General features: G+C 56.2%; 1 protein-coding gene across 2 annotated transcripts; it reads right to left on the reverse strand.

The window, feature by feature from the left end:
• Nucleotides 1-8,160: 8,160 nt before the first annotated feature.
• On the reverse strand, nt 8,161-17,802 carry MAPK8IP2 (mitogen-activated protein kinase 8 interacting protein 2). Of its 2 annotated transcripts, XM_057508370.1 has the most exons (12): nt 17,569-17,801; nt 16,566-16,671; nt 15,000-15,257; nt 14,806-14,899; nt 13,572-14,738; nt 13,239-13,314; nt 12,941-13,113; nt 12,744-12,853; nt 12,036-12,140; nt 11,826-11,896; nt 9,258-9,356; nt 8,161-8,874 (listed from the first exon to the last, which is right to left on the reverse strand). In XM_057508370.1, the coding sequence occupies exons 1-12, from the start codon at nt 17,631-17,633 to the stop codon at nt 8,802-8,804; spliced, it is 2,397 nt and encodes a 798-aa protein (XP_057364353.1). In that variant the 5' UTR covers nt 17,634-17,801; the 3' UTR covers nt 8,161-8,801. The 2 variants fall into 2 exon arrangements, with proteins under 2 accessions (XP_057364353.1, XP_057364354.1); XM_057508371.1 differs by lacking the exons at nt 8,161-8,874; nt 9,258-9,356 and adding an exon at nt 9,543-10,167 and having other exon boundaries at nt 17,569-17,802.
• Between the last annotated feature and the right edge of the window lie 7,134 nt (nt 17,803-24,936).

A 24,936-nucleotide genomic window follows, 5' to 3' on the forward strand; every position in this document is an offset into this window, starting at 1 on the left:
ATAAGAGTGTATATCAATAATACCTTAATAAAAATTAAAAAAAAAAAAAAAAGAAGCCTGCCTTTTCACAGGCAGTACTAAGTGCGTTTATGTGCCAGGAACAGGGTGGGAGGTGGGAGGCCATGGGGCACAGGGACTGCAAGGGTGCAGAGCCCTCAGAGAGGCAGGTTTCCCTGGCAGGAAGCATCCCTGCAGGCACGGGAAGCAGACCCCCTTGGCCTGTCAGAAACCTGTCTGCAGGTGGGTAATGTGCACTCCAGGTGAGGGTAGAAAGGCTGGGCACCCTTGCCATCTCTGAGGGAGGGACCTCAGCAGCTCCTGACAGCCCCTGGGCCCTGCGTCTGCCCCTTCCAAAGCCCTGCCTTTTCTGCTGGGCACACATCTCCTGTCTCTCGGCCTCCCCCTTGACCCCTCTTGAGCCAGTCTCATCAGCAGACAGAGCGAGCTCATGAAAACCTGTTGGGTTTAGTTCCATCCCTGCCCAGAAACTCTCAGGCTTCCTGTCATGCTGAGAATTAAATGCAGATTCCTTAAGGTGGGCCACTGTGCCCTCCAAGGCCTGCCTACCCCCCACTCCGCAGTCGTGCTGTCCTGGCCTGGCCATCCCCTTGTCAGGCCGGTGTGCTCACCTGGGCTCTGCCCAGGGCCACCTCGGCAGGGAGGGCCTCCTGACTGCCTGCCCACGTCTGCACTGTGGCATGTAGTCCGCCTGGGGTCACCTGGTTCTCATGCAGAGGTCAGGTCCACGTGTGCCCCCAGAGTGAGGGTTGCACCCAACTCACTCCCTCAGTGGTGGTTAGTAAGGAGAGTGTCGTCAGGGTGCTCAAGATGACGCAGCTGAGCAGAGAGCCATCACCTTCCTTACGAACGGGCCTTTGTAGTGGTGGGCAGAGGCCCCTTGACCTGGAGGTACAGCTTCTCACTGTCCCCAGAGTGAAGTAGCTGGTCTGAGCCAGTCACAGCCCAGTGATCAGTCTGGTGGAGTGGCGTGGGACTGAGAATTCTGGTTGTGAAAGGCCGGGGCGGCCCCTGGGATCTCTGGGTCCCCTCCAGGGCCCTTCCTCAGGGCAGTGAGGACTCTGCCACAGCATCACTGGCCCTCACCAGCTTTGTGCTGCTGCTAAACCCGTATCTCAACCACCCACCTCCAGCCCCCACAATGTAAGAAAATAAACTGCCTGTTTGAGCTGCTGCTGGCGGTGTGTCTGTTACTTTACCCAAAATCAGTCTTGCTGAAGGAGCCATGTGGTGGGCACATGTTCAGGTGACGTGGCCCCCTGAAGCCTGGTGCCGTGTTCTCCCTGTGACTCTGCCGTCACTTCTAGGCTGGTTTGGGGACTGCACTTGCCATGCCCCAGATCCTTCTGTGTCTTGGGCTGTCCTCTGTGTCGGTGGGATCCTTGGGAGCCCTGGTAGCCACTGATGCTGGCAGAAGGAAGGCCCACATACACATGTGGTCTGACTGGAGGCACCAGCCCCAGATGGGCCAGCCATGGCCTCTGCCTGTGGCCTGCAGCTTCTCTTCAGGGAGACCCACAGCCACCTCAAGGCTTCTCGGTTTCAGGGTGAGGACAAAGGGACTGAGGAAGGTGCACCATCTGTGCACCACATCCGAAGAGCAAACGCCCCAGCGAGAACTAAAGGCAGGCGGATGCCCAGGCAGAGCCTGTAGGCCCCTCCTCCGGCTCAGCCACGCGCCAGCGGGGAGAGCAGCACATTCCACAGATGCTCACCCATGCCCCGTGGCCTCCTAGTGCTGGGCATAGATCAGGAGGGGCCCACTCCTGCTCCCAAGTGCCTCCTCTGGAGCAAAGGAGATGAGCAGATGCCCACACACCTGGCATTTCAGAGTGACAACCTCCTGTGGGGAGGGGTGTGAGTGTTTCATGGGAAGGGACACCAGGGAACCTTCAGGTGCTGCAAATGCCCTCTCCGGATGGGGGGAAGCACGCACACATACACACGGAAGAATCAAGCCACACACTTAGGATTGTGCACTTGGCGATGTGTGTACTTCATACTTTCATAGAAATAAAACGACCATGATAAATGCCACAGAGGAAGAGGACTTGGTCCTACAAGAGCATGATCACTGGGGGGGACAATCGAACCAGTCAGGGATGCGTCCCTGTCAGCTGAAGTCCAAGGACAGTGTTTAAACCCACCCTCTGCACCCAAGGTCAGGGAGGGGAGTGGTCTTGCCACATCCTGCCCCACGGCTGGCTTTGTTGTGGTCCCTCCTCCCGCACAAATGCTTGCTTCTTGTCATGTTAGCCGCTTTAATGTGACGTGCCCTGACACAAGCACTTATCTGTGCACACACAACAGACACACACACCTATTCCTACACTTACCATGGCCCCTGCCTCCGCTTGCTCCCTGCTGCTGTTGATTTAAAAAGCAGCCTTTCTTCTGCGTGCTTAAAGCTTAGGTGCTCCATCCACCAGGCTGGTGATTCTCCACAGCCACAGAGCCACCTCCCCAAGGACCCCCAGCCTGCAAGGAGCCGGGTGCTGGAACGGACAGAACAAGCATGTCGGTGCCGTGACTGCCCTCGGGTGCATTAGGGAGGAAGAGCGGGCATCCAGAGCGAAGCGGCCGGCAGGCCGAGGGGCAGCCCCAAGGGCACCAGGGGCCCTTCATTGCCCTGCCTCCCCACCCACTGTGCTCACAGGCTGGAAAGGTGAGCAAAAGGGGGTGTTTCCATGAAATAATATTTAAATTTGCGCCTCCTCTGAATGTCTTTAATTTCAAAAGTCTTAGGTGCTCCCTAGAGTACCCAAATGATGCCCGAGATCTCAGCCCTCAGTGAGCGGCACCCGTGCTTCGGTATGCATGCCCCACACTGTTCTCTGTGCTCATGCAAATATTTCAACTTGGTGTTTAACACAACACCAAGGTGGGTTCTGATCTTACCTCACGACCCCTGGACACTGCCTTTTGGGTGTCTGAGGCCTGTCACCCCTTGACCAGGCCTGGTGCAGGGGCAGCAATAACAGAGAGAGGACTGCAATTTGCTGACGTCCCCAGCCTGCTCGGCTCCTTTGTGGGAAGAACCATCCTCAGTTGTCACAGCTGTGGCGGCCCAAGACTCCACCCCCTGCTGCACAAAATAACACCTTGGCAGCATGGCACCACCCACAGCAAGGAGGGAGAGTGGCCTCCCTCAGGAGAAGGGACGTGTGGGAGAGAGGGACGTGGTGGGCATCATCCAGGTCCCTGGAGGAAGGGAGCTGTTAGGCAGTGGCCAGGCCCAGGGTTCCTTCCACAGCAGGAGATGACAAACTTCCTCCTTGTTTGGCAAACACTGCAACAATGTGGAATGGATGGCTTCCTTGGACCTGGTGTCCAGAGCCTGCCCTCCCCACTTAATTCCCTGTAGGAGACTACGGCCACCTCCAGGGTCTCCAGGTGGTGGGGCCCCCCAGAGCTGGGGAAGGGGTCGGTTCCTCTCCCCACAGCAGAGGTGGGCCTGGGGCCGTGGGCGGGAGCTGCAGCCCACCCATTCTTGAGGGGGCCTCTGGCTCCCTGTAGCTGCTGTCTGGCCTTCTGTTCTTCCCTGGGAGTCCCCAGCACCCTCTCAATAAATTCCCTTTTGGTTAAATTACCCAGAATCAGTTTCTATAGGTTGGTTGTGGCCACAGAAAGCGCTAAGCAGCCCAGAGGGAATTAAATACTAACCCCATCCTGCTAATCTCAGCAGATATGGGCTGAGTAGAGGGAGAGAGTGGGACATAGTCCCTGCCATCCAGGAGGACGGATGCAGCCTCAGAAGGGGTCAGTTAACATGAAGAGTGTTTGGCGGGCCCCCCAGAGTCCTGCAGGGTCCACCTGTGCCCACCCTGCCACCCTCACTCCCCTTCCCAGGGCTTCCCCTGCACCCCTTCACTGAAGTGAGGGGGGTCAGTCTCCTCTCCATGTGAATCTCTGCAAGGTCCCCCAAAGGGGTGCAGCTGGGTCGTGTTCTGCACGGTAGCAGTCCTTCTAGATGAAGGCTGCAAGTGGCAGCCCACAGGGTGGTGAGCAGGGTTCTGCAGAGGTGGCCCTTCGGTGCTGAGGAAATGTCAGGGGCCAGCTGTCTAATCCACTCCAAACCTGCATAAAGGAAATAGGAAATCAAATAAAAGTTGTCCTTCTGTCATCAAATGATGGCTGAGAGAGCTTTTGGGGCTAAATTGTTTTCTGCTCCTCTCTGCAAAGCTCTACGTATGAAAGTACTTTGCTCACAGGTGCAGATGGCTCTGGATTCTGAGGGTGCTGCCGTCGGACAGGAGCTAGGACTTGAGACATGGCCAGAGTGCTGGGTTTTACGCCAATCCCATAAAACATGACCCAGGAGTGGGGGTGGGGCGGTTCAGGGAGAGACCCCCTATGCACATTGCTCCTGCATGCATCCCACCACACCTGCGTCCATGCCTGCAAACCTGTGAGGCCACCTCACAGCAACAGTCTGTGGGTGAGGAGCCTGGTCCCCTCCCTCTGCTGGAACCAAGGTGATGCTCCTTAACATCCCTCCAGGGGGGCTCCCACTTACTTCCCATCCCCATCCCCTGTCCGGAAGCCTACGGACCTGTTCAGGAGGAGGAGGAGGTCTTCCGCCCCACTCCCTGCTCATGGGCCTTGGTCTCTGTTCTTCTTAAGAGGAAGCAGTCTTCTGACCGTGGCTGCACTGGCTCGGCGGCCCTAAGAGGACTGCTTCTTGTGCTTGTGCCCTCATGGGAGCTGCTCCAAGCAATCCCTGAGCAGCCCTCAACCCGTGGCGACGGAGCCAGCAGGTCAATGCTCTTGCTCCCCACCCTTCAGGCAGGCACATCAGCGAGGAACTCGTCCGCCCGGCGTGCAGCACCTGTCCCAGGTTTTCCTCCCTCCCGGCCTCTCTCTGTCCACTCCTTCACTACAGCATTCAGTGGGGTCTTTGCAACACTGGCCGCCTGCCCCTTTGCCCTCCAATTCCTTCTGCCTGGAATTGAGCACAATGCTCAGAGACACAGCAGCCCTCACTCAGGCAGTCATGAGGACAATGGCCACACACACACCCGGGACACAGGGCCGAGGGAAGCAGCTGGCCACCCTGGGTGTGCCTTCCAGCAGCCGTGCTGCCTCCGGCCTCCTGCTACAGCACCACCACTTGGTTGGATAGATGGCTCTTGCTGGGGTTTCCTGGAGGCAAACTCTTAGCATCACATCCATTACATGAGCCATTGTTGAATGTTTCCACTGACATCAGAAAGAATGGTGTCCTCTGCAAGTACGGCGTGAAATCTAGCGTGTACATGTAATTGTTCTAGCACATTATTCTTTCAGATCTATTTTTATCATAAACTGATCAAGACAAACTCTACTCCGTCGCTGTGATGACGTCCGCCTCCCTTCTCACGCCGGGCGACATTCCTGACTCGTGTATCTGGTCCTGTTCCGTAGCCGGACGCGCACTGAGACGGCCGTTCTCTGTCGTGCCGTGTTATTTGTGACGACCTTGGATACTCTGCTTCACTTTTTGCCTTAAATTCTCCCTTGATTCCCCTATTCTCCCTCTGGCCTCAAACAAAATAAAACTCATATATAGAAAGAAAACTGAAAAAAAAATCTTAGTTAATAGCTGTCTTTAAGTCAAGAAGAAATATGGATTTTTTAAACACCCCCTTCAATTTTCTACAGTGCCCAAAATTCCTATAATGACCATGTGCTACTCTTTATAATGGAAAAATAGTACTCAAGAAAATGAAACAAGTTCGGTTGTGCATGATGTCTATAAAAGAAGGAGCTGCTCTCGGCCCAGTGGGTAAATGTGCTCAGCCTCAAGACAGTCCTGAGATGGGCACTTTAATTGTGGCTAAAATAACTGTTTTTGAGTTCAATTAACATACCTTTACATTTTTATCTTTTGCTTTTCTGTGGATGTTTCTATGCGCATTTGGGGATCTCTAATAACCAACATGTGATAGTTGAAAAAATTATGACATGTTTATGACAGGAAAAAAGGAAAAGGAACGCCCTCAGCCCCACCTGTGAACACAATGCTGACCTTCTTCATGTTCCTCGGTATTTCTCAGCATGTGCTATCTAGCATAGTTTCTGCGTATTTATTTTCCCTTAATATTTTCTGTATTATTACTAAATGTGTTAGTAAGCACACTTTTTCGATATCAGCCCAATGTTTCAATTTTAAACAAGAATGTGTGGAAGGCTTTTTATTTAGGGCACTACCCTTAGATGTCGGAGTCATGGTATTGAAGGCCTCCTGTGCTGGGCATTGAGCTAGGCTGGGAGCGGGGGGCATCAGCCATGCTCCTGCCAGGGAAGCAGGCAGAACACCCGCACCCAACTCCGGGACCCAGGGTTCCCAGTGCCCAGGACAGGAGGTCCCCCAGAGACACAGAGAAGAATAGCAGATGCCTGTGGGAACTGGGGATTCCAAGGGCAGAGATGGAGGGGCGGGAAGAGAGGCTGCATAGGGCAGGCACAGGGCAGGCTGAGGCCCAGCGCCGAGCCACTGCAGTGCAAGAGAGTGGCCTGCTCAGGCCGTTTCAAAACACCAGCCTGGTTTCAGGTGCAGGCCGGGAGCCCAGAGGCTGTCGGATCTAGGACGAAACTCTAGGTGGTTCCACACAGGCAGAGGCAGGGAGATGGAGGGGAAGAGAGGGGTGACAGAGAGGGAGTGAGGGAGTCTAGGAAGACTAGGCTGAGAGAGGGCAGGTGGAGAAGGGTGTGAGTTGCAGCGTCCACGGCACCCGGCAGGCAGTTTAGGCCTCTGCCCCTCAGCGCCCTTGTTAGGGTTATATTTACAGCAGCCCACAAAGCACCAGCCCAGTGACTGGCCCCTGAAGGTCACAGGTTGGTGAGTTAACCCACAGCGCACAGAGCTGAGCCAAGGAGTCTACTCAGAGGCAGCATGCTGGGCCCCGTCCTGGGGAAGGCATGGGGTCCGAGGGAAGGAGGACCTGGGACAAACCGGGACAAGGTCTGCAGCAGAGCTGAGGAGCAGCAGCCAGAGAGGCAAAAGCGGGAGGGGGTGGGGGTGGGCAGGTGCAAGAAAGGCATCAGCGGCGCAGGAAAGTGGGCAGGTGTGGGAACGGTAAAGTTGAGAAGAAGCTGTTTCAGGTACAGAACACCTAAGCAAGTCCAGTAACTACCCTAAAGGGCCAGCGGGAGGGAAAGGGAGAGAGATGTCGGAGCGAGGGGCCAAGCCCCACAGGGGCACGGGGGCGGCTGGGCATGTGGTGCCTTCCTGGCAGTGGATGAAGGCGGTGGGAGGGCAGGGCGAGAGGGAGGAGTAGAGGGAAAAGGTGGGGGGCAGGTCCCCCCATACTACAGCTATGGGGTTCTGAGGGCCATGCCCCATCAGGGGTACAAGTTCCAAACACACACCCAGGGCTGCCTCTTGACTTCAGTCAGTAGGAGGTTTTTTTCAGAGGTGGTCTGCTTTGTCTTCTCGGGGAGCAGAGCTGGAATGTTCTGGAGTGCAGGTCGGCCAGTGGCATTTCCTTGTGCTGCAGGTCCGCGTCACCCACTGACTCTTGACACCCTGGCCGTATTTCTCTATCGGCTGTCCTTTGAGGTGTGTGGTTTCTATATGCAGTAGTTTGGAATTTTTATGCAGTGAATGTGTCTATACTTCCCTCTGCTCACTGTCATTGAATAACCACCTGTGGTCTCCTGGTGTCACACCAGCACCGGGCCCAGTGGGGGGGAGGGACCCAGGCCCACCCCCAGGACGGCAGCCCTTTCTCCAGGAGAGAGCACCCTCAACCACCTAAGACCATAGCAAATAGCCATCTCTTTCCTTCTGGCTTTCTGTGGATAATTTTTAAATGCCAGTGTTAGGATGTCAGCAGACGGCTGCCCTCTCCCTCATGCTCATCAGTGTGCACACACCGATTGGAGCCATGCCAGCCGCCCTCGGTGCTCCCCAGGGCAGGTGGAGAACATGCACAGTGTGACCAGTGCCCTCTCTCTGACCTCAGCTTCCTCACCCCAAATACATCAAACGCATTTAGGGAGAATCCCTAGGGGCTCCCCGTGTGGTACCACAGAGACCCTGCATGATTTCAGAGCTGAAACATGTCGAAATCCCCATCACCCTGCGGTCTTGGCCCCCGTGCCAAGGGCAGTACCTGGGCCCCCAGCCCCAAATCTGGGGCCCCCCAGAAACAGCCAGGGTCACACCAAGCAGAGAGTTTATTAAGGTGCTGGGCTGCGGGGAGCGTTTGCAGAGGCAAAGCAGACGCCGGTGTGGCTGGGGCCCGGGGTGGGGCACCCTCCTCCCAGCATCATCGGGGGGCTTGGGGTGAGCATCAAGAACTACTCCTAGTCCCCCCAAGACCCTCTGGTGAACCCCTCCCTGCTCCCCATGAGTGCCATGTGGGGCAGTATGAGGGTGCCTCTCTTTGTCCCTGCAGTTAAGGACGGGATGATCCCTTGAGATTCACTATAAAAATTAAAATTCCTTTATAAATCACAGGGAGGGGCAGGAGGGGGTCACCTGGAGCCTCACCTCCCTCCACGTCCCCCCCAGTTCTGACCCCAAAGTAAAGAGCAGAGGGCGAGAATTTGCAGGCACACAGAGGGGCAGAGACAGGCCTGAGGAGGGGAGAGGTCAAGGGATGGGCAAGAAGACTCAAGAGGGAACAGTCAGGGAAAGCGGGCGGCTCAGGCTCCACTCTCTGCAGCCTCTGGGGAGCAAGAAGGAACGTCCCCACAAGGCCCCGGAGACTCCCCGGTGCCAGGTCCCTCATGCCCCCCGTCTGGCCTCTCCGACGCCCCGGCCCCCGCTGCACCTGGGGCAGGTGAGCAGCGGGCGGCTACTCCAGGTAGATGTCCTCTGTGGGGCAGGCGTACTCCAGGTGCTCCTGGTAATACTCCAGGAAGGCTCGGCTGGGGGGAGCACCACCCCTGAGTGGGGCGCCCCCGTCCACGCAGGCCTCCCACGCCGCCCCCAGCGATCCGGCCCAGGCCTGAGTCCACACTGGGCCCCGTTCCTTGCTCTCTGGCCCCAGTGCCCTGTCCCACCCCCTCTACCTGTGCCTTTTCTGTCCCCAAAATCCCGCCCCCTCCTGACACACACTTTCCTGACCCACCACCTCACGCTTCTCACCTGACCCTCCCCTGCACTGCGACCCAGACTCTCGCCAGGCCCCCAGACCTCGCCACCCCACCCATCTACCCAGCCCTGCGCACCCGACCTCCTCAGGCCCCATCCAAGCTCCCGCTCCCCACTGGCTGACCCTAGCTCTCCACCTGCCCCGCCACCCACTCACCCCACACTCTGGGCCACAGGCCTCATGGACTCCTGGGACACAAAGACGTGACAGGCAAAGCGGCTCAGCAGAGGGTGTTTGGTGATGAAGCCGAAGTAGCTGCAGGGGGAGTTGGTGAGAGTGTCATCAGGGCACGGCCATGCCACGGGCCCCCAGTGATTTGGGAAAAAGGCAGGAACAGAGGTCTCAGAGAGAGGGTGGGAGGCCAGAGAAACGTGGGTCATGTGACTTCAAGGCTTAGGGGTGCCTTCCTGGGTCCCAGTCTAAGCACACAGGAGTGAGGAGTTAGCGATCTGTTAATTTTTCCACATCAGGGGCACCCCGCCTTCTTCCTTTTCAGGAGCCAGGGCCGCCTGCCTCTGGTCTCTGCCCAGAGCCTGCCCCAGACCACAGAGCAAGGCCCCGCCTGTCTTCTGGGCTCAGTGTCTCGGCCCTCTCTTGCCTTGACCACACCGCTGACGCCTCGCGCCTGCCCAGCCCCACTTCTGGTCCTACAAACCCACAGCTATTCCCTGAGCTCCCGTGGGGCTCAGCATGGGCCCCCACCTATAAAACCGTCTTCCTGGAGGGGAGCCTCCCCACCATTCTGCTGTCACTCATCATGTTATTCTTTAATCTGCCCTCTTCTCACTCAGGACATTAATAAAAATTATCCAGCCCACATGAGACTGCACTGGGGTTCTGTGGTCCCACCAGCTGGCATCGGTAGCAGGACAATGTGCTCGTGTCTGCCCAGAAATGCGCCAGTGCCTTCCTCAAAGCCGGGTGTCGATGCAACTGCTCACAGTCACCAACGCGGGATGCTGCTTACCAAGGCCAGCCACCATCCCGCGCGCTTTGTGTTATCAGCTCCCACAACTGCACAACAGCCTGAGCAGGCGTCCTGATCTGTGACCTCTAGACAGGGGCACTAAGGGACAGAAGGGCTTGGAAACTCGCCCAAGGACACACAGCCAGTCTGTGACCTTCAGTGCCACACGCTCCTGCCTCCCTAGAAACAGCACGCACAGCACACCTCTACCTGCCACCTGCTCCGCAGAGGGAGTGTTTTCAGTGCCTCCTTGTCTCAGGGGCTTGGGGGAGCTCTGGAGCAACAAACATCCGGAAGGCCTGGGCCCAGAGAGCAGCTCCTCTGTCCCTTTCCCCACGACCTCCGTGTCCTGAGCCTGAACCACTGAACTGACCATCTCTCACTCATGGAACTGCACCCAGGTCAGTGTCTGGCTGGGAGGCCCGAGTTTGAGGGCCCTGTTTCTCTGCTGAGACTGTTCCTCCACCGTTGGCAGTGCTCTGCTCGCCCACTGGCCATGCGCGCTGTGGGCGGCCCCGTGGGCCGGTCCTCACACGCCAGAGCTGCCCCACCGTATGGTCAGACAGATCTCACCTTACTCTCTTTACCACGAAAGTGTCCAAATGACATGCACGCCGGTCTAGCCTCTGCACAAGCCCCAGCCCCAGCAGCCTCATGCCCTTCCTATGTCCCGCTGGCCCTTGAGGACCTGCTTCCTCTAACACCCCACCATGTCCTCTTGGGCCTCAGCCGGCCCCGCCTGTCTCTGTGGTCACCTCCTCCTGTCTTCACCACCCAGGACCCAGTGGGCAGGCGTCTGGCTGGGCAGGAGGCTGTGGTCCCCCAAGCCCTGCACTGTCCCTCCTGTCTCTTGTCTCTTCCTGCTCTGCCTGGCTATGTCGTTTGACTCACGGATGCAGCTACCAACCTGCTGCGAACTGCTTCCTTCCCTCCAGGTCTCCCCTCCCACACTCCAGACTCATGTGACAAATGGCCACTTCAGTCTCACTGCATCTGTGACTGAAATCACGTTTCCAAGCTGCCGGGCCTTCATCCCATGCTCCTTTACTTGGCGTGCGGATTGCTTTCTGCCCACCACCCAGGTGGCACATCACGCTTGATTCTCCCTCCAGGTCAGCCTCTGCATCCAATCAGCACAGGTTCTACCTGCTCCCTCCTGAATGCCTCCAGGACAAGGCACTGGGAACCTCAGCAGCCACCTGACCTCCTCCTGGCACTGCCTGGGTCCATCCACTCTGCACAGCAACCAGAGCCAGCCTGTCCCTCTATGCCACTCCATGGCCCCATCGCCAGGGGGATCAAGACAACTTCCTTGACACAGCCAGAAGGGCTCCCACTGTCCTCTAGCCTCATCCCAGCCGCTCCCCTGAACCCCGAGTGCTCCTCACCCTCAGCCTTGGCTCAGCCAGCTCCCTGCCAAGAGATCCACCTCATCATCTGCTTCTTTCCAGGTTTGCAGAACGGTCCTCAGTCACCTCCTGAATCCCAGCAGAACTCAACCACCTTTACAGTTCTGTTCACTGGAGCCCTATACAGACACCCACCAGACTCCCCCAGATGCTTCCAGCACTTGTCAATGTGTCTGCCTATCTGCCCACCCGGATGGAAGCCCGTTTGATCTGGGTCTCTAGAGCCCAGCACAGAGTGGGTGCCACGTGGAGCCACGTGGGTGCAGGTGGGGCTCCCAGGGACTCTCGGTGGGGGATGGGGACCAGGAAGGGGCAGTTTGTGGGGACTCTGCAGGGTAAAGTTCTCACCAGCTATTGCGGGGGTGGCAGCCACAGAACGAGATGTTCTTCATCTGGAAGAAGTGGCTGCAGTGCTGGAACTAGAGCAGAGGGGTTGGAGCTGAGTCACACGCAGGTGGCCTGGGGTCCCTGTCACCAATCCCTGCTGGACATTCCCTGGTCAGACCCTCCCACCTTACCCCACCGCCTCCCCTGTGCCACAGGCCCCCACAGCCCCACCTCAGGTCCTCCACTTAGACTCAGCTTGACCCCCCGAAGAGAAATCTCAAGGTCACAGGAGGCAGGAGGACGCAGGTGGACAGTCAGTTTCCGGGCAGTGGCAATCTGGAGAAGAAGTCGGGGTAGAGAGGGTCTCAAGGGCCTATCAGGGTGTCTTTCTCTCCCCTTGATGGAACATTTTAGATGATGTTTGAAGATTCTTGGCACTGATTCTGGAAGACGTGAACAGGTGGTCTTGGCCGTCCCTCAGTGTCAAGACCTGCCAGTCACTTGCCTGCACTCAGCCTGCCTCGTCTTCCGTCATTCTGTCCCTCCAATCAGGACCACGGCCCCCACTGCCCATCCCCACGAGCTAGATGGAGTTCTTGGCGCAGGGCTGCCCTGCCTCCCGCTGCTCCCCTGGTATCACAGACCAGCAGGTAGGCAGGTGCCCACCAAGTGTTCACTGGGTGAATGGGTGAGTGAGCAAAGGACTCCCAGGAGGCCAGGGAGAGCTGGTGTTGATTTCCAGACAAGGAGAGGATGGACTGAAGGGGAGGAGGTGACAGTGGGACAGCAGAGCAACATGCTCTGCCCAGGCCTCTGAGTCAGCGGGAGGGGAGCCTGCCCCGAGGCCCGCGAGGCACCTCTGAGGAGGACAGAGGCCTGGAGCCTCCAGGGGCTGTGCCAGCCTGCAGGTCTAGGGTGCACCCCCACCTCCAAGCTGACCTTCTGCATGGCTGCGCACAGAATGCCATTGCCCTGGTGACAGGGCACCTCCACTGAGCCCAGGAACTGCACATCAAAACGCTCCACCCAGCAGGGACTCCGCTTGCTCCCTGGGGGATTACAAAGGGCCTAGGTCAGGCGAGTGTGGGGCGGAGGGGATCTAGGGTGGCAAGATGTCTCTTGGGGACAGGCCTCACCCAGCAGGTCCTTGGCAGGTCCAGGCACTGCATGGGCGTAGAAGGCAGGGAAGACCCCACGCTCGCCCGTGCGCATGTTAAAGCCACGGAACCAGAAGTCATCCTCCTCGGCCTCCACAAGTACTGGGTCGTCCACATCCAGCTCCAGCTCATCAGGGTGGCGGGGAATGAACCTGAGGTCAGATCAGACGTGGGAGGTCAGTGGGGAGGGCAGGCCTGGCTGGGCTGTGTTCCCCAGTGTCCCATAACGTCTGCAGACTGAGGTTGGGGGTCGCTGACAGCGAGGGACAGGCTGTACCTGAAGACAGCCCGATGGGTTTGCTCTCTCTCCTCCCCATTGATCAGGCAGGAAAAAAGGCCAAAGGACTCTGTGCCTGAGAGACAGAGACGGGAGAAGAGGCAGCGGAGACACTCAGAGGGGGAAGGGAAGCACTCGAAGGCCTGGCCACGACCCCTGCCCTCCACAGTCCGTGGTGGGTGGCCCTGCGTGGGGACGGAGGGAGGCGCCAGCCGGTGGGGCGGAGGCAGGGTGGCCCTCCCCCCACCCCGGGGGTCTGCGGAAAGCCTCAGGCCCATTGCTCTGGGTCAGAGCGGGGCGCCCGGCCCTGCCTGTGCCCTGCCGGCCACTCACTGGAAGACCGAGAGGTGCTGTTGACAAAGACGTTGAGGAACTTCTTGGAGAAGGTGAGGCCGGGACTGTCCGGGGAGGCGTCCCCTGCAGCCTGCCCGCCACCGAGCGACGCGGCCCCCGTCTCCTCCTCGCTGGCCTCGCCGGCGCTGTCCTCCTCGCTGCCGGTGCCCAGGCCGGCGCAGCGCCGCAGGCTCACCAGCTCCAGCTGCGTGTGTTCGTCCACCACCAGGGTGTACTTGACCGCGTCGTACACCAGCGAGGCGTCCAGCGCAGCGGCGGGGCCCGCGGCCCGGGCGCCGGGGGGGCCCAGCCGGCCCTCGGCGTCCTCCTCGTCCTCGTCCTCGTCCTCCGAGGAGGCGGCCGAGCAGGGGCGGCCCGGGCGGGCGCCGCGGCCGGGGGCAGCCCAGAGCGGCGTGATGGTGTCGCGGGTGGGGTTGCTAAGGAAGAGGCAGGGCCCGGGCTGCGCGGGGCCTGGCCGGGGCGCGGGGGGCGCGGGGGGCGGCGGCCCGCACAGCGTCTCCATGTCCACCAGCTCCACGCCGCCCGGCCCTGCGGCCGCCTCGGGGGCCTCGCCGGCCGGCGACACCAACCCCCCCGAGGGGCGCGGCGCGGGGGACAGGCACTGGCCGGGGCAGCGGACGGGCGAGGAGCCCTCGGCGATCATGCGGCTCACGAGGTTGCTGAGCAGCCAGGGCGAGTCGGCGTCCTCGCTGAGGTCCGGCTCCGACTCGGACCCCGACTCGTACTCGCTGTTGGTGTCCTCGGGGCCCACGGGCAGGAAGGCGGGCCGGCGCGGGGGCTCGGGCTCGGGCTCGGGCTCGGAGGCGGGCGAGGAGGCCTCCTCGATGGAGTTGGTGAGGTGCGAGGAGCGGCCGCTGCTGCTGCCGCCGTCGCTGCTCAGCTCCAGCTCCGTCTCGGAGATGGACGAGATCATGCGGCCCGCGGGCGCGCCCCTCACGCGCCCCGCCTGCCCGGCCTCCCCCTCCGAGTCGGAGCCGGGCGACGACAGCTCCTGGCTGCTGCGCCTGCCCCCGCGGCCTCCGCTGGAGCGGCTGCCCAGGTCGGCCTCGATGCCCGGGTCTGAGGAGGGCGAGGCCCCGCCTTGGGGCGCCAGGGGCTCCCCCGGCCGGTTCCCGTCGCCGTCGCAGCCTGCGTGCCCGGGCGGCTCTGCGAACACAGGGGTGCGTCAGCCAGCGCGCCTCCGTGCCCGCCGCCGCCCACCCCCTGCGCTCACCGGTGGGGGCCTCCCGGCGGGGCGAGCGGAGCCCGGTCTCCTGCCAGGACGCTGGGGGCGCAGGGGCGAAGCTTCCGTTGTTGTTCAGGGAGTCCTGGAGACACCGGGGAGGGCGGGCGCTGAGGGGGCGCCGCTCGGGGGGCGGGAGGGACGGGGGCCCGGGCTGCCTCCGGGGGCTGCGGGGCTGGGCGCACCTGGGCTCCCAGCGGGGGCAGGCGGAGCGTGGTGGGCCGGTGCTTGTGGGGCTCCTCCGGGGAGGGGCTGGGAAACGGGGCCTCCGGGGCCGGGGCCACAGAGCCAGGGCCTCCCCCCTCCTCCTCCTCGTCCCCCTCGTCGTCGTCGTCCTCCTCCTCCTCCTCCTCGTTGTCGTCGATCATCTCAAACTCCTGGAAGTCATCCTGGAAGGAGCAGATGGGGTGTGGCCGCTCCGGGCGCCCGAGGGAGAGGCCGTCCTGCAGGAAGCAAGGACAGGGCAGAGCTGGCACAGCGCCACAGCAGCTCGGGTCCCCGGGGCCACGGAAGAGGACACCGAGGAGGGGAGCCTCCGGTTCACTCTGCTTCCCACCAACAAAAACAGTTTTTTTGTTTTGTTTTAATCTGCCTGAGATACACAAGGATCATTCCAGTTCTTGGTAAGAAACCAAACCCCTAAGCCCGAGTGGCAGAGTCTCAGAGTCGCCCCAACCCACCTGCCAGTCTCATCTCATCCCCAAACCCTGTCACATTTGACGCCTGCACGGAATTTTAACGCAATTCACAATGACTAAAGAGTTCCTGGTCTGTATCCCCTGTCCCCCCGACCAAGTTGCAAGCCCTGCCAGGGCAGAGCCACGTCCATGCTGTGCGCAGATGCTCCCCGCCCCTGGAAACAGGGCCCAGCCCACGGAGCATGCTCAGTGAGTGTCGAATGAGTGCACGAAGGAAGACAGCTGGTAGCCAGGACTCACCCAGCCTGCCTCGACCTCAGGGCCCTTGACAGGGTTAATCCCTTTGCCAGCAACGCCTCCATTCCCGCCTACCTCCCTCCTCTGCCTGGTTCTGCTCCCTTCCCTAGGGGCACGGTGGTGTGCCATTTCCACTGGAAGATCTCCCTGATGGCCTTGGTCTTACTTGGACTGCCTTCCCCCTCACTGCACTCGTGTCCTCCTGCTGGGGTCCAGCCCTTGGCACTCAAGCAGCCACTGCCTCACTCATGTCTTTCTCTGCTACTAGGTCATGCACCACACCTGTCCTGTCCTCTTCTCCATCACCTGGAAGCCCCCAGCACTTGACACATGGCAGTTGCTCAGAAATGTTCTTGAAAGAATGAAAACAGGCAAGTGGAAAGACAGGGAGGAGAGAAGCAGGGAATGGGGGGGGGGGAGATTTCAGGGACAGAGACCTGAGGCAGAGAGAGAAGCGTGAAAGGCGGGGACAGGGCTGAGGGGCAGACACGGAGGGAAGGCGGCTGGAGGGGTCAGACCTCTCTGGGATGGGTTCTGAGCACAGAGGGCACCACAGGTGCTCCTCCCCTCCCCTTAAGTAGCCCGTGACGGGGGTCCCGCAGGACCGCTGGGGAGACACTCAGCAGAGGGCCTGGGGTCTATGAGAGAAGAATCTGACGTCAAGGAGGACCACAGGCCAGAGGGCAAGAGGGAGGAGCCATCAGAGGGGACTCCGATTTGAGGCTGGGCCCAGACCCACCATGAACCCCAAGGGAACGCCGAGCAGAGCCCCAGGGAGGCTCTCCCTGGGGGGGCTCTATGCGCCAGGCTTCCCACCTTCTCGCAGGGGTCTGAGTCGTAGCTGAGGCCCAGGCCGCAGTCATCGGTGATCTCGGACAGGTCTTCGTCGTCAAACTCCTCCAGGCTTATGTCCTGGGGAGGCCTGGAGAGGAGACCGTGGTCAGGGGACAGGGCCAGGGCTCCCGAGGGGGCCCAGCTCTGGACTCCCGGCCTGGAAGCCGGTCCCAAGGGGGGCTAACGGGGACCCCCGGCCCCCGGCCCTCTGCCATCCCCCACGCTCTGCCCTCCAACGGCTTCTCCTCACCGTAGGAGCCCTGACAGCCAGAGAGCCCCCTTCCCCCAGCCCTCCGCCCGACACGTTCAGCTCGAGGCCCCTCTGGGTCTCGGCCTCGGCCTCAGGGGAGACAGGCTGAGCGCACAGCACGGGGAGGAGGAGCTGAAACTGCAGCAGCAGACGGGTGGGGGGGGCCTTTTCTGGGGGCAGGGTCCGGCCGCTGGGTCGCCCCCTCCAGCCGGGGCTGGCCTACACCGGGAGGTCCGCGCTCTCCCCGCGCCGGGCCCTTCCCCCAGGGCCTTAGGCAGTGATTTCTCTCCCTCCCTCCCCAGGCGCTACCGGCCAGGCCAGACTGCCGCCGAAGAGAGGCCCACAACACTTAAAGGGCACTGCCAGGCGGAGCGCGTGCTCAGCGCCCTGCCCAGAGAGGCTCTTCTCAGGGGACGGGCTCGGATCGCCACCCCGCAGGGTCAGCTGCCCAGGCTGGGTGCGGCGCTGGATCCTGGCCGGAAGTCGGGGGGGTGGTTACTGGGGCTGGCGGACGGGATATGCGGAGGACAAAAGTGAAAAGCCCCCGAGTGGGGGGAGAGGAAGTGGGGGGCGGGGAGCAGGGCTCGGGGCCCCACCGGGGCCTGGGGCTCAGGTCTCCGAAGGCGACGGGGGTGAGGTGGAAGGACCTGGTCGGGGGAGCCTGGGGGCTGGGTCAGGGTGGGGGGCCGAGGAAAGGCAAGGGTCTGCCAGGGCCCGGGGCGCCGGAGTGCGTACCTGCAGCCCGGCGGCGACAGCGAATGAAAGGTGGAAAGAGAAAACATCTCCGCCCGATCCGCCATCTTCTCCGGGGAAAGGCCTGCCGACTGCGGCGGGGGGAGGGGGCGCGGAGCTGCAGCCCCGCGCGGCCCTGGGCGCTCCCTCCCGCGGCCCGCGGCCCCCCCCGCTCACCTCGTGACACGCCCTGCGACACCCCGCCCGCGACACACCTCGACCCCGGCCCGGACGCCGCGCAGCGCGGGCGGCAGCGCCGCAGGGGGAGGGCGGGGAGGGACGCGGGAGGGTGGGGGGGGGGCGGCGGCGGATTCGCTGGTTGGCGAAGCCGGCCTGACGGAGGGGCGCGGCGGGGAAGAGTCGGGTTTCGGCCTTCCCGGGGGGCGGGCGCGGGGGCTCCGGTTCGCGCGGAGGCCCTGCGGCGGGACGCGCAGGAAGGCGGCGGCCGGGGTCCGCAGACTTGGGGCTAACTGGGGCTTTTTCGGGGGGAAGGGGCTCACAGGGGGGTGGGTGCGGCCCGGGAGCTGCGCCCACGTCCCAAGGAGTCAGGGCAAGAAGAGCCGGGGTCGGAGGGCGCGGGGACGGGGCGCTGTCCGCCCCTGGGTGCTGATCGGGCCGGCGGCGGCCGCTGCGCACCGCGTGCCGGCCGGGCTGCAGGAGCGCTTCCCGCGCGGTGCGGATCCAAGCCAGAGGAGCTGTTCCCCCGGGCGTGCTGATCCGCGCTGGATCGGAGTGTGCCATGCCCAGGACGCTGACCGACCGGGCAAAGACTGAACCTTCAGTGCACAGTACCGACCGCACAGGCCGAGCGGAGGCACTGATGGGCGTTGGGTGAGGTTATAACCTTGAGATCATGTTCATTCCACTGGAAATACTGTTTCTTGAGCACCAGCTTTAGGTTACCGACATATTCTGGCTTGATGTCGAGCTGTGTTGGGGGAGTGATGTTGAAATCGAGCCCCAGGAGTCCGATAAGGTCTGGATCAGCTGGTGCTGGAGCGCGGGAAGGGCGACCAGGGTCGAGAATACCGTTGATAAAGGCAGGTTTGGGGGGCAGGTTAGGGGGACTGTGCGGATTTGACCGAATGAGCCTGGAGTTTCAACAAGAGTGAAATAAAATCATCCTTTGTTTTCCTTAATGGAAATTATGTGCCCAAACATTTCTTTGTCTAAATTATTTCTGTGGAAAATTGTTTCTAAGGGAAGGATGAGGCATACCAGTGGTTAATGCCAGGAAACCACAGGGCAGAAGAAGCTCATGTAAGATGGGAAGAGGGGCATCACTCTGTGTGGCAATCATTTTTGCCCAGAGGGAAGGCCTAAGGCCAGTGACAGGTTGTGCCCCAACCGTAATTTACATTTTATCTCAATTCGTGTTTTTCTAAGAGTGACATTTATTTGTTTATTTTTCCCTTCCTAGTGACTGAAAGCTGCAGGAGAGCAGAAACACTATCTTAGGCTCTCTTTGGACCTCCACGCTCCAAACACATTGCCTGGCACACAGTAGGTGCTCAGTAAATATGTGAATGAATATGTGAATAAATGACAGGGGTTATGGGCTCTACCAGGTCTGGGGCATTAAGTCCTTGTCATCATGCTGTCTTTTCAGTTCTAGGAGCACTAGGAATGGAACATTCCCCATTTTTGAGGTTCAAGGGGTCTGGACATATTAAGCACTCCCTGACTTTCCCACAAAACTCCAGATTTCTTACTAGAATTCACAGCATTTTGACACCAGCTTCCTAGATTTCCTTTCAAGCCTTAGTCTTGTCATCAAAGTGGTGGACTTGGTCATCCACATAAATGATCCAACACCCTGGTCAGTTGGTTCCTTGACTTCTGATTCGTCAAGTCTTTGACTCTCAACTCTAGTTACCTCTTCCATAAAGAGCTTCGGGATTCTCCACCTGGGATCGCACCAACCTTGAAGCTTTATATTCCTAAATCCCATCATAGATCATCACTTCCACAATCCTACTCAAGCCCCTCCCCTTCCTTCTCTCCCTTTTATCCGATGATTTGCCCCCAAATTCCTGGACTATAAAGGTCATGAAGTAGGGGCTTCCACTTCCAGTTGTCTGTCCACTCCACTTCCATGTGTCCCCAGAGCACACTGAACCAACAACTAGCCTTAGGTCTGAGAGACCGAGGTACCAATCTTTATCTTGCCATCAACTTTCTGAACAAGGGCAAGTTACTCAGTCCTATGGACTTAAGCTTCCTCATCTGTGCACTGATGCTGTGAGGACCACAAGATGACATGTAAAGCCTCAGGCGTGGGCCCTAGCTCTTATTCACAATCATCTGATGCTCCTCCTCCCCTTGCTCCTCACACAGGGCCCATTTTCCTCCCAACCCCTCAGTACTCTGCTCTTTCCAGCTCAGGAAATGCATTGATGAAAAGACAAAATCTCTTGAATGGTTTATGCACCTTACATCTTGCACATTTCATCAAATTTACATGTGTTACCTCATTTAATTATAGCATCCTTGTGTGGATGAAAGAACTGAGATCCATGGGTTGCTGACCAATCCTTGAAGCTTTTCTTCCCTCAGCTTGTGGGCCCCATGTGCTACTGGTTTTCCTTCTGTCTTCCTGACTACCCAGTTCAGTGTCCTTCCAGACTCCCTTTCCTTCTCCTAAAAGACAAATTAAGGGTTTGACTCCACCATTTTTATACTTTGCTCTATGGTCCACTAATGGTACAGACAGTTAGTACAAAACATGAAGTTGTTTGGACTTACATGGAAATATTAGAACAACAACACAGTTTCAGCAATCCTGACCTCAGAGCAATCCTAAAGAGTGAGAGGACATTTTCTGACAATTTTCTCATAAATGAGAAAATAAATGCAAACGGTCTTTCGTCCTGTTCATACATTGAAATCACAAGCATAAAATAAAAATGCCAATGGCTAAAATTGTGAACAGAAATATATAATAAAGATGAAAAGCCTAAGAGCCATAACTTGTTGGGAAAACTGTCATAAGGAATAACTTCACCATCTCCTGAATCTTGATTTTAAGCATCTAATTCTCTACCACCTCCTGTTTTTCTTGCTTTCTTACTCTATCATCATGATATCTACAATTCCTTGCTCCATAAGTTTTTCGAGTTATACTTGTTATTATTATGAGCAAGTAATTGCCAAATTTAGTGGATTAAACCATTTTATTCTGCTTACAGTTTTGTGGTCATAAATTTGGGAAGGACTCCAATGGAAAGTTCCTGTCTGAGGTTCTCATGCAGTCTGAGGTCAGCTGGCTTGGACATCCATGATCACAATGATGGTCACTTACAAGGTTGGCAGTTGATACTAAGTGTTGACTGGGAGCTCAGACAGGGCTGTCAACCAGCACCTGCACCTGGCCTTCCAGCATGGTGGTCTCAGCGTAGTTGGAATTCTTACATGATGGATGGATTTCCCCAGAGGAAGTACCCTAGGAGGGCCAGGTGGAAGCTGCATGGCCTTTTTTTTTTTTGGTATCATTAATATACAATTACATGAGCAACACTGTGGTTACTAGATTCCCCCCATTATGAAGTCCCCACCACATACCCCATTATCGTCACTTTCCATCAGCGTAGTAAGATGCTATAGAGTCACTACTTGTCTTCTCTGTGCTGTACTGCCTTCCCTGTGCCCCCCCCACAACATTATGTGTGCTAATCGTAATGTCCCTTATTCCCCTTCTCCCCACCTTCCCACCCACCCACCCTCCCCAGTCCCATTCCCTTTGGTAACTGTTAGTCCATTCTTGGGTTCTGTGAGTCTGCTGCTGTTTTGTTCCTTCAGTTTTTTCTTTGTTCTTATGCTCCACAGATGAGGGAAATCATTTGGTACTTGTCTTTCTCCACCTGGCTTATTTCACTGAGCATAATACCCTCTAGCTCCATCCATGTTGTTGCAAATGGTAGGATTTGTTTTCTTCTTATGGCTGAATAATATTCCATTGTGTATATGTACCACCTCTTCTTTATCCATTCATCTACTGATGGACACTTAGGTTGTTTCCATATCATGGGTATTATAAATAGTGCTGCTATAAACATAGGGGGGCATATGTCTTTTTGAAACTGGGAAACTGCATTCTTAGGGTAAATTCCTGGGAGTGGAATTCCTGGGTCAAGTGGTATTTCTATTTTTAGTTTTTTGAGGAACCTCCATACTGCTTTCCACAATAGTTGAACTAATTTACATTCCCACCAGCAGTGTAGGAGGGTTCCCCTTTCTCCACACCCTCACCAGCATTTGTTGTTCCTAGTCTTTTCTATGTTGGCCATCCTAACTGGCATGAGGTGATATCTCATTGTGGTTTTAATTTGCATTTCCCTGATAATTAGCGATGTGGAGCATCTTTTCATGTGCCTGTTGGCCATCTGAATTTCTTCTTTGGAGAAGTGTCTGTTCATATCCTCCACTCATTTTTTAATAGGGTTATTTGTTTTTTGGGTGTTGAGGCATGTGAGTTCTTTATATATTTTAGATATTAACCCCTTGTCGGATATGTCATTTACAAATATATTCTCCCACACTGTAGGATGCATTTTTGTTCTGCTGATAGTGTCCTTTGCTGTACAGAAGCTTTTTAGCATGATGTAGTCCCATTTGTGCATTTTTTATTTTGTTTCTCTTGCCCAAGGAGATGCATTCAGGAAAAAGTTGCTCATGCTTTTTTTTTTTTTTTGCCTTCCTCATAGGTAAGGTTTATTACAGTGAAAGGATACAGATTCAAATCAGCAAAGGAGAAAGGCACACAGGGCAGAGTCCAAGCGAGGCCAGGGGCAAGCTTCAAGCTGTCCTCGTCCAGTAGAGTTTTACAGACAATGCTAAATTGTCCCAGCAATGATGGGTGACACCACGTACAGCTCATGTTTATATTCAAGAGGTTTTTGCCTATGTTTTCTTCTAAGAGTTTTATGGTTTCATGACTTACATTCAGGTCTTTGATCCATTTTGAGTTTACTTTTGTGTATTTGGTTAGACAATGATCCAGTTTCATTCTCTTGCATGTAGCTGTCCAGTTTTGCCAACACCAGCTGTTGAAGAGGCTGTCATTTCCCCATTGTATATCCATGGCTCCTTTATTGTATATTAATTGACCATATATGCTTGGGTATATAGCTGGGCTCTCTAGTCTGTTCCACTGGTCTGTGGGTCTGTTCTTGTGCCAGCACCAAATTGTGTTGATGACTGTGGCTTTGTAGTAGAGCTTGAAGTCGATGAGCGTAATGCACCCCCCAAACTTTATTCTTCCTTCTCAGGATTGCTTTGGCTATTTGGGGTCTTTTGTGTTTCCACATGAATTTTAGAACTATGTGTTCTAGTTCATTGAAGAATGCTGTTGGTATTTTGATAGGGATTGCATTGAATCTGTAGATTGCTTTAGGCAGGATGGCCAGTTTGACAATTCCTACATGGCCTTTTCTGATCTAGCCTTGGAAGTCATATAGAATCACTTCTGCCATAGCTATTGGTCGAAGCAGTCACAAGTCCAGCCAGACTCAAGAGAGAAGCCATAGACCTCATCTCTCAATGGGAGGAGTGTCAAAGAACCTGGGAGCTGTTATAACACCACCACCGACCTCCGGTTTCTTGATCCTTCCACTTTTCTCATTGCCTTTTCAAGTCCTTTGCTTGAAATTAACCCTCTCTCTAGCACCAATTTCCCCTTCTCTTCTAGGTCATTTCCATCAGAAAACAAGCATAACCTGGTGCTAAAATAAACGGTATAGTCTCATCTCTGTAAAAGGAATCCAAAGTCACAGGGTTTACAATACTGTTATTCTTAAAGGAAAAGATAGTAAAATAAAAAATTCTTTTTCTGGTTTAAGAAAGAGAATTCACAAATAGTTATACCTTTCAGAAAATAGATTTCTAAGAATGAGGAAAACTATTATGACACTAAGTCAGAGTTGGAGTTTTTTAAGGGATTTGGTGCTATTAGAGAATAGCAACAATCTCTGAAATCTAAATGTCTTAAAACACTCTTTCATATCAAGTACACACCCAAAATACAGTTATATAATAACCGAATACAAAACAAGATTTTATATTTTCACACAAGTCTTCACACTGGACCAATGACATAGTCCCAAGTAGGGCTGCATTGGAGCCTTGATAAAAATCAGCTGACACATGACTCTCAGGTAATGTTCTTTTTATTGTGGTAAGTGCGAAGGGGACACCCCTGGCAAAGCATTCCAGGAAATACCAGGCTTGGGAGCATTTGGTGAGAATGGTTTCCCATGTTTCACTAGTTCCTCCCAAAAATGCACTGAAGTTGGTGGTGATGGTGGTCTGCCTGAACAGGGAGAGGTTCTGATAGGTTGTAGGAGGCCCTGAGTGGAGATTACCAGGCCTCTTATACCCACAAACTTGTCAACCTGGAATTCAGCATAATTACCTAATTCGGTTAACAAAAACTGTTTCTATAAAGCTATGTCCCCTGGACCTAACACCTGAGTTCACAAATAAGCCCAATCATAACCCACTGGTTCTGCTAAGTGGCAGGGGATCCCATCCTCCATTATGGATCATAACAGACCCCTCCTTTGCTCTGGGTCCCTCTAACTGGCAGTCTTCCAGGTCACCCAATAAATGGGTCAGAACAGTACTCCCAAGCATGACACATGCTGACTCCAAAATTCAGAGGTGCAGCAAGTGCTATGCCTCCTTTGTGACAAGGATGCAAGATACAATAACTTGTCCTTATCTTAGAAGTGATGCCCTGGTTTGCCCTACAGCACTGCATTTCAGAAAATTTCACTAATGACAGGCTCCACAAGTCTTGAGGGTTTCTCTCTCATTCTCTGATATGCATTGTCTTACCAAGGACAGAGCACTTCTTTACCGTGTCCAATTAGCATGATGCCATCAATGTTCTGTGGAACGTCCAGATGATCAAGGTCTCAATGGATTATATTGTAACAGAGAGCAGGAGAGTTAAAACAACTTTGAAGCAAGACAATGAATATGTTTGGCTGTCCTTCCTACATAAATGTGAACTGCTTTTGGAAATTTACTCTTTACTGCTGGAAATTGAAAATAATGTTCACCACATCAATAATTGCATTACTAAGGGCTAGAGATGCATTACTCAGTTCCAGTCAAGAGAAAGCATCTAACTCAGCTGCTGTGAAGATACTACTTGGCTAAGTTTGTGGTCACCCACCATTATTTATTTGGATCCATCTGGATTTTTCACAAGCCATTCTAGTGAAGTGAAGTAGATGTAATGGGGACCACCATTTTTTGTCTTTGAGTGACACAATCTCTGCAGTCCCACTGGGAATACTGATTTATTCTCCTGAAGGGGTGGGAGTGCGGAGCGGAGTTTCACTTTATTCTCCCTACTGTAATGGTTCT

The sequence above is a fragment of the Manis pentadactyla genome, chromosome 10, assembly GCF_030020395.1.
Source record: "Manis pentadactyla isolate mManPen7 chromosome 10, mManPen7.hap1, whole genome shotgun sequence".
In the NCBI taxonomy this organism is placed as follows: Eukaryota; Metazoa; Chordata; class Mammalia; order Pholidota; family Manidae; genus Manis; species Manis pentadactyla.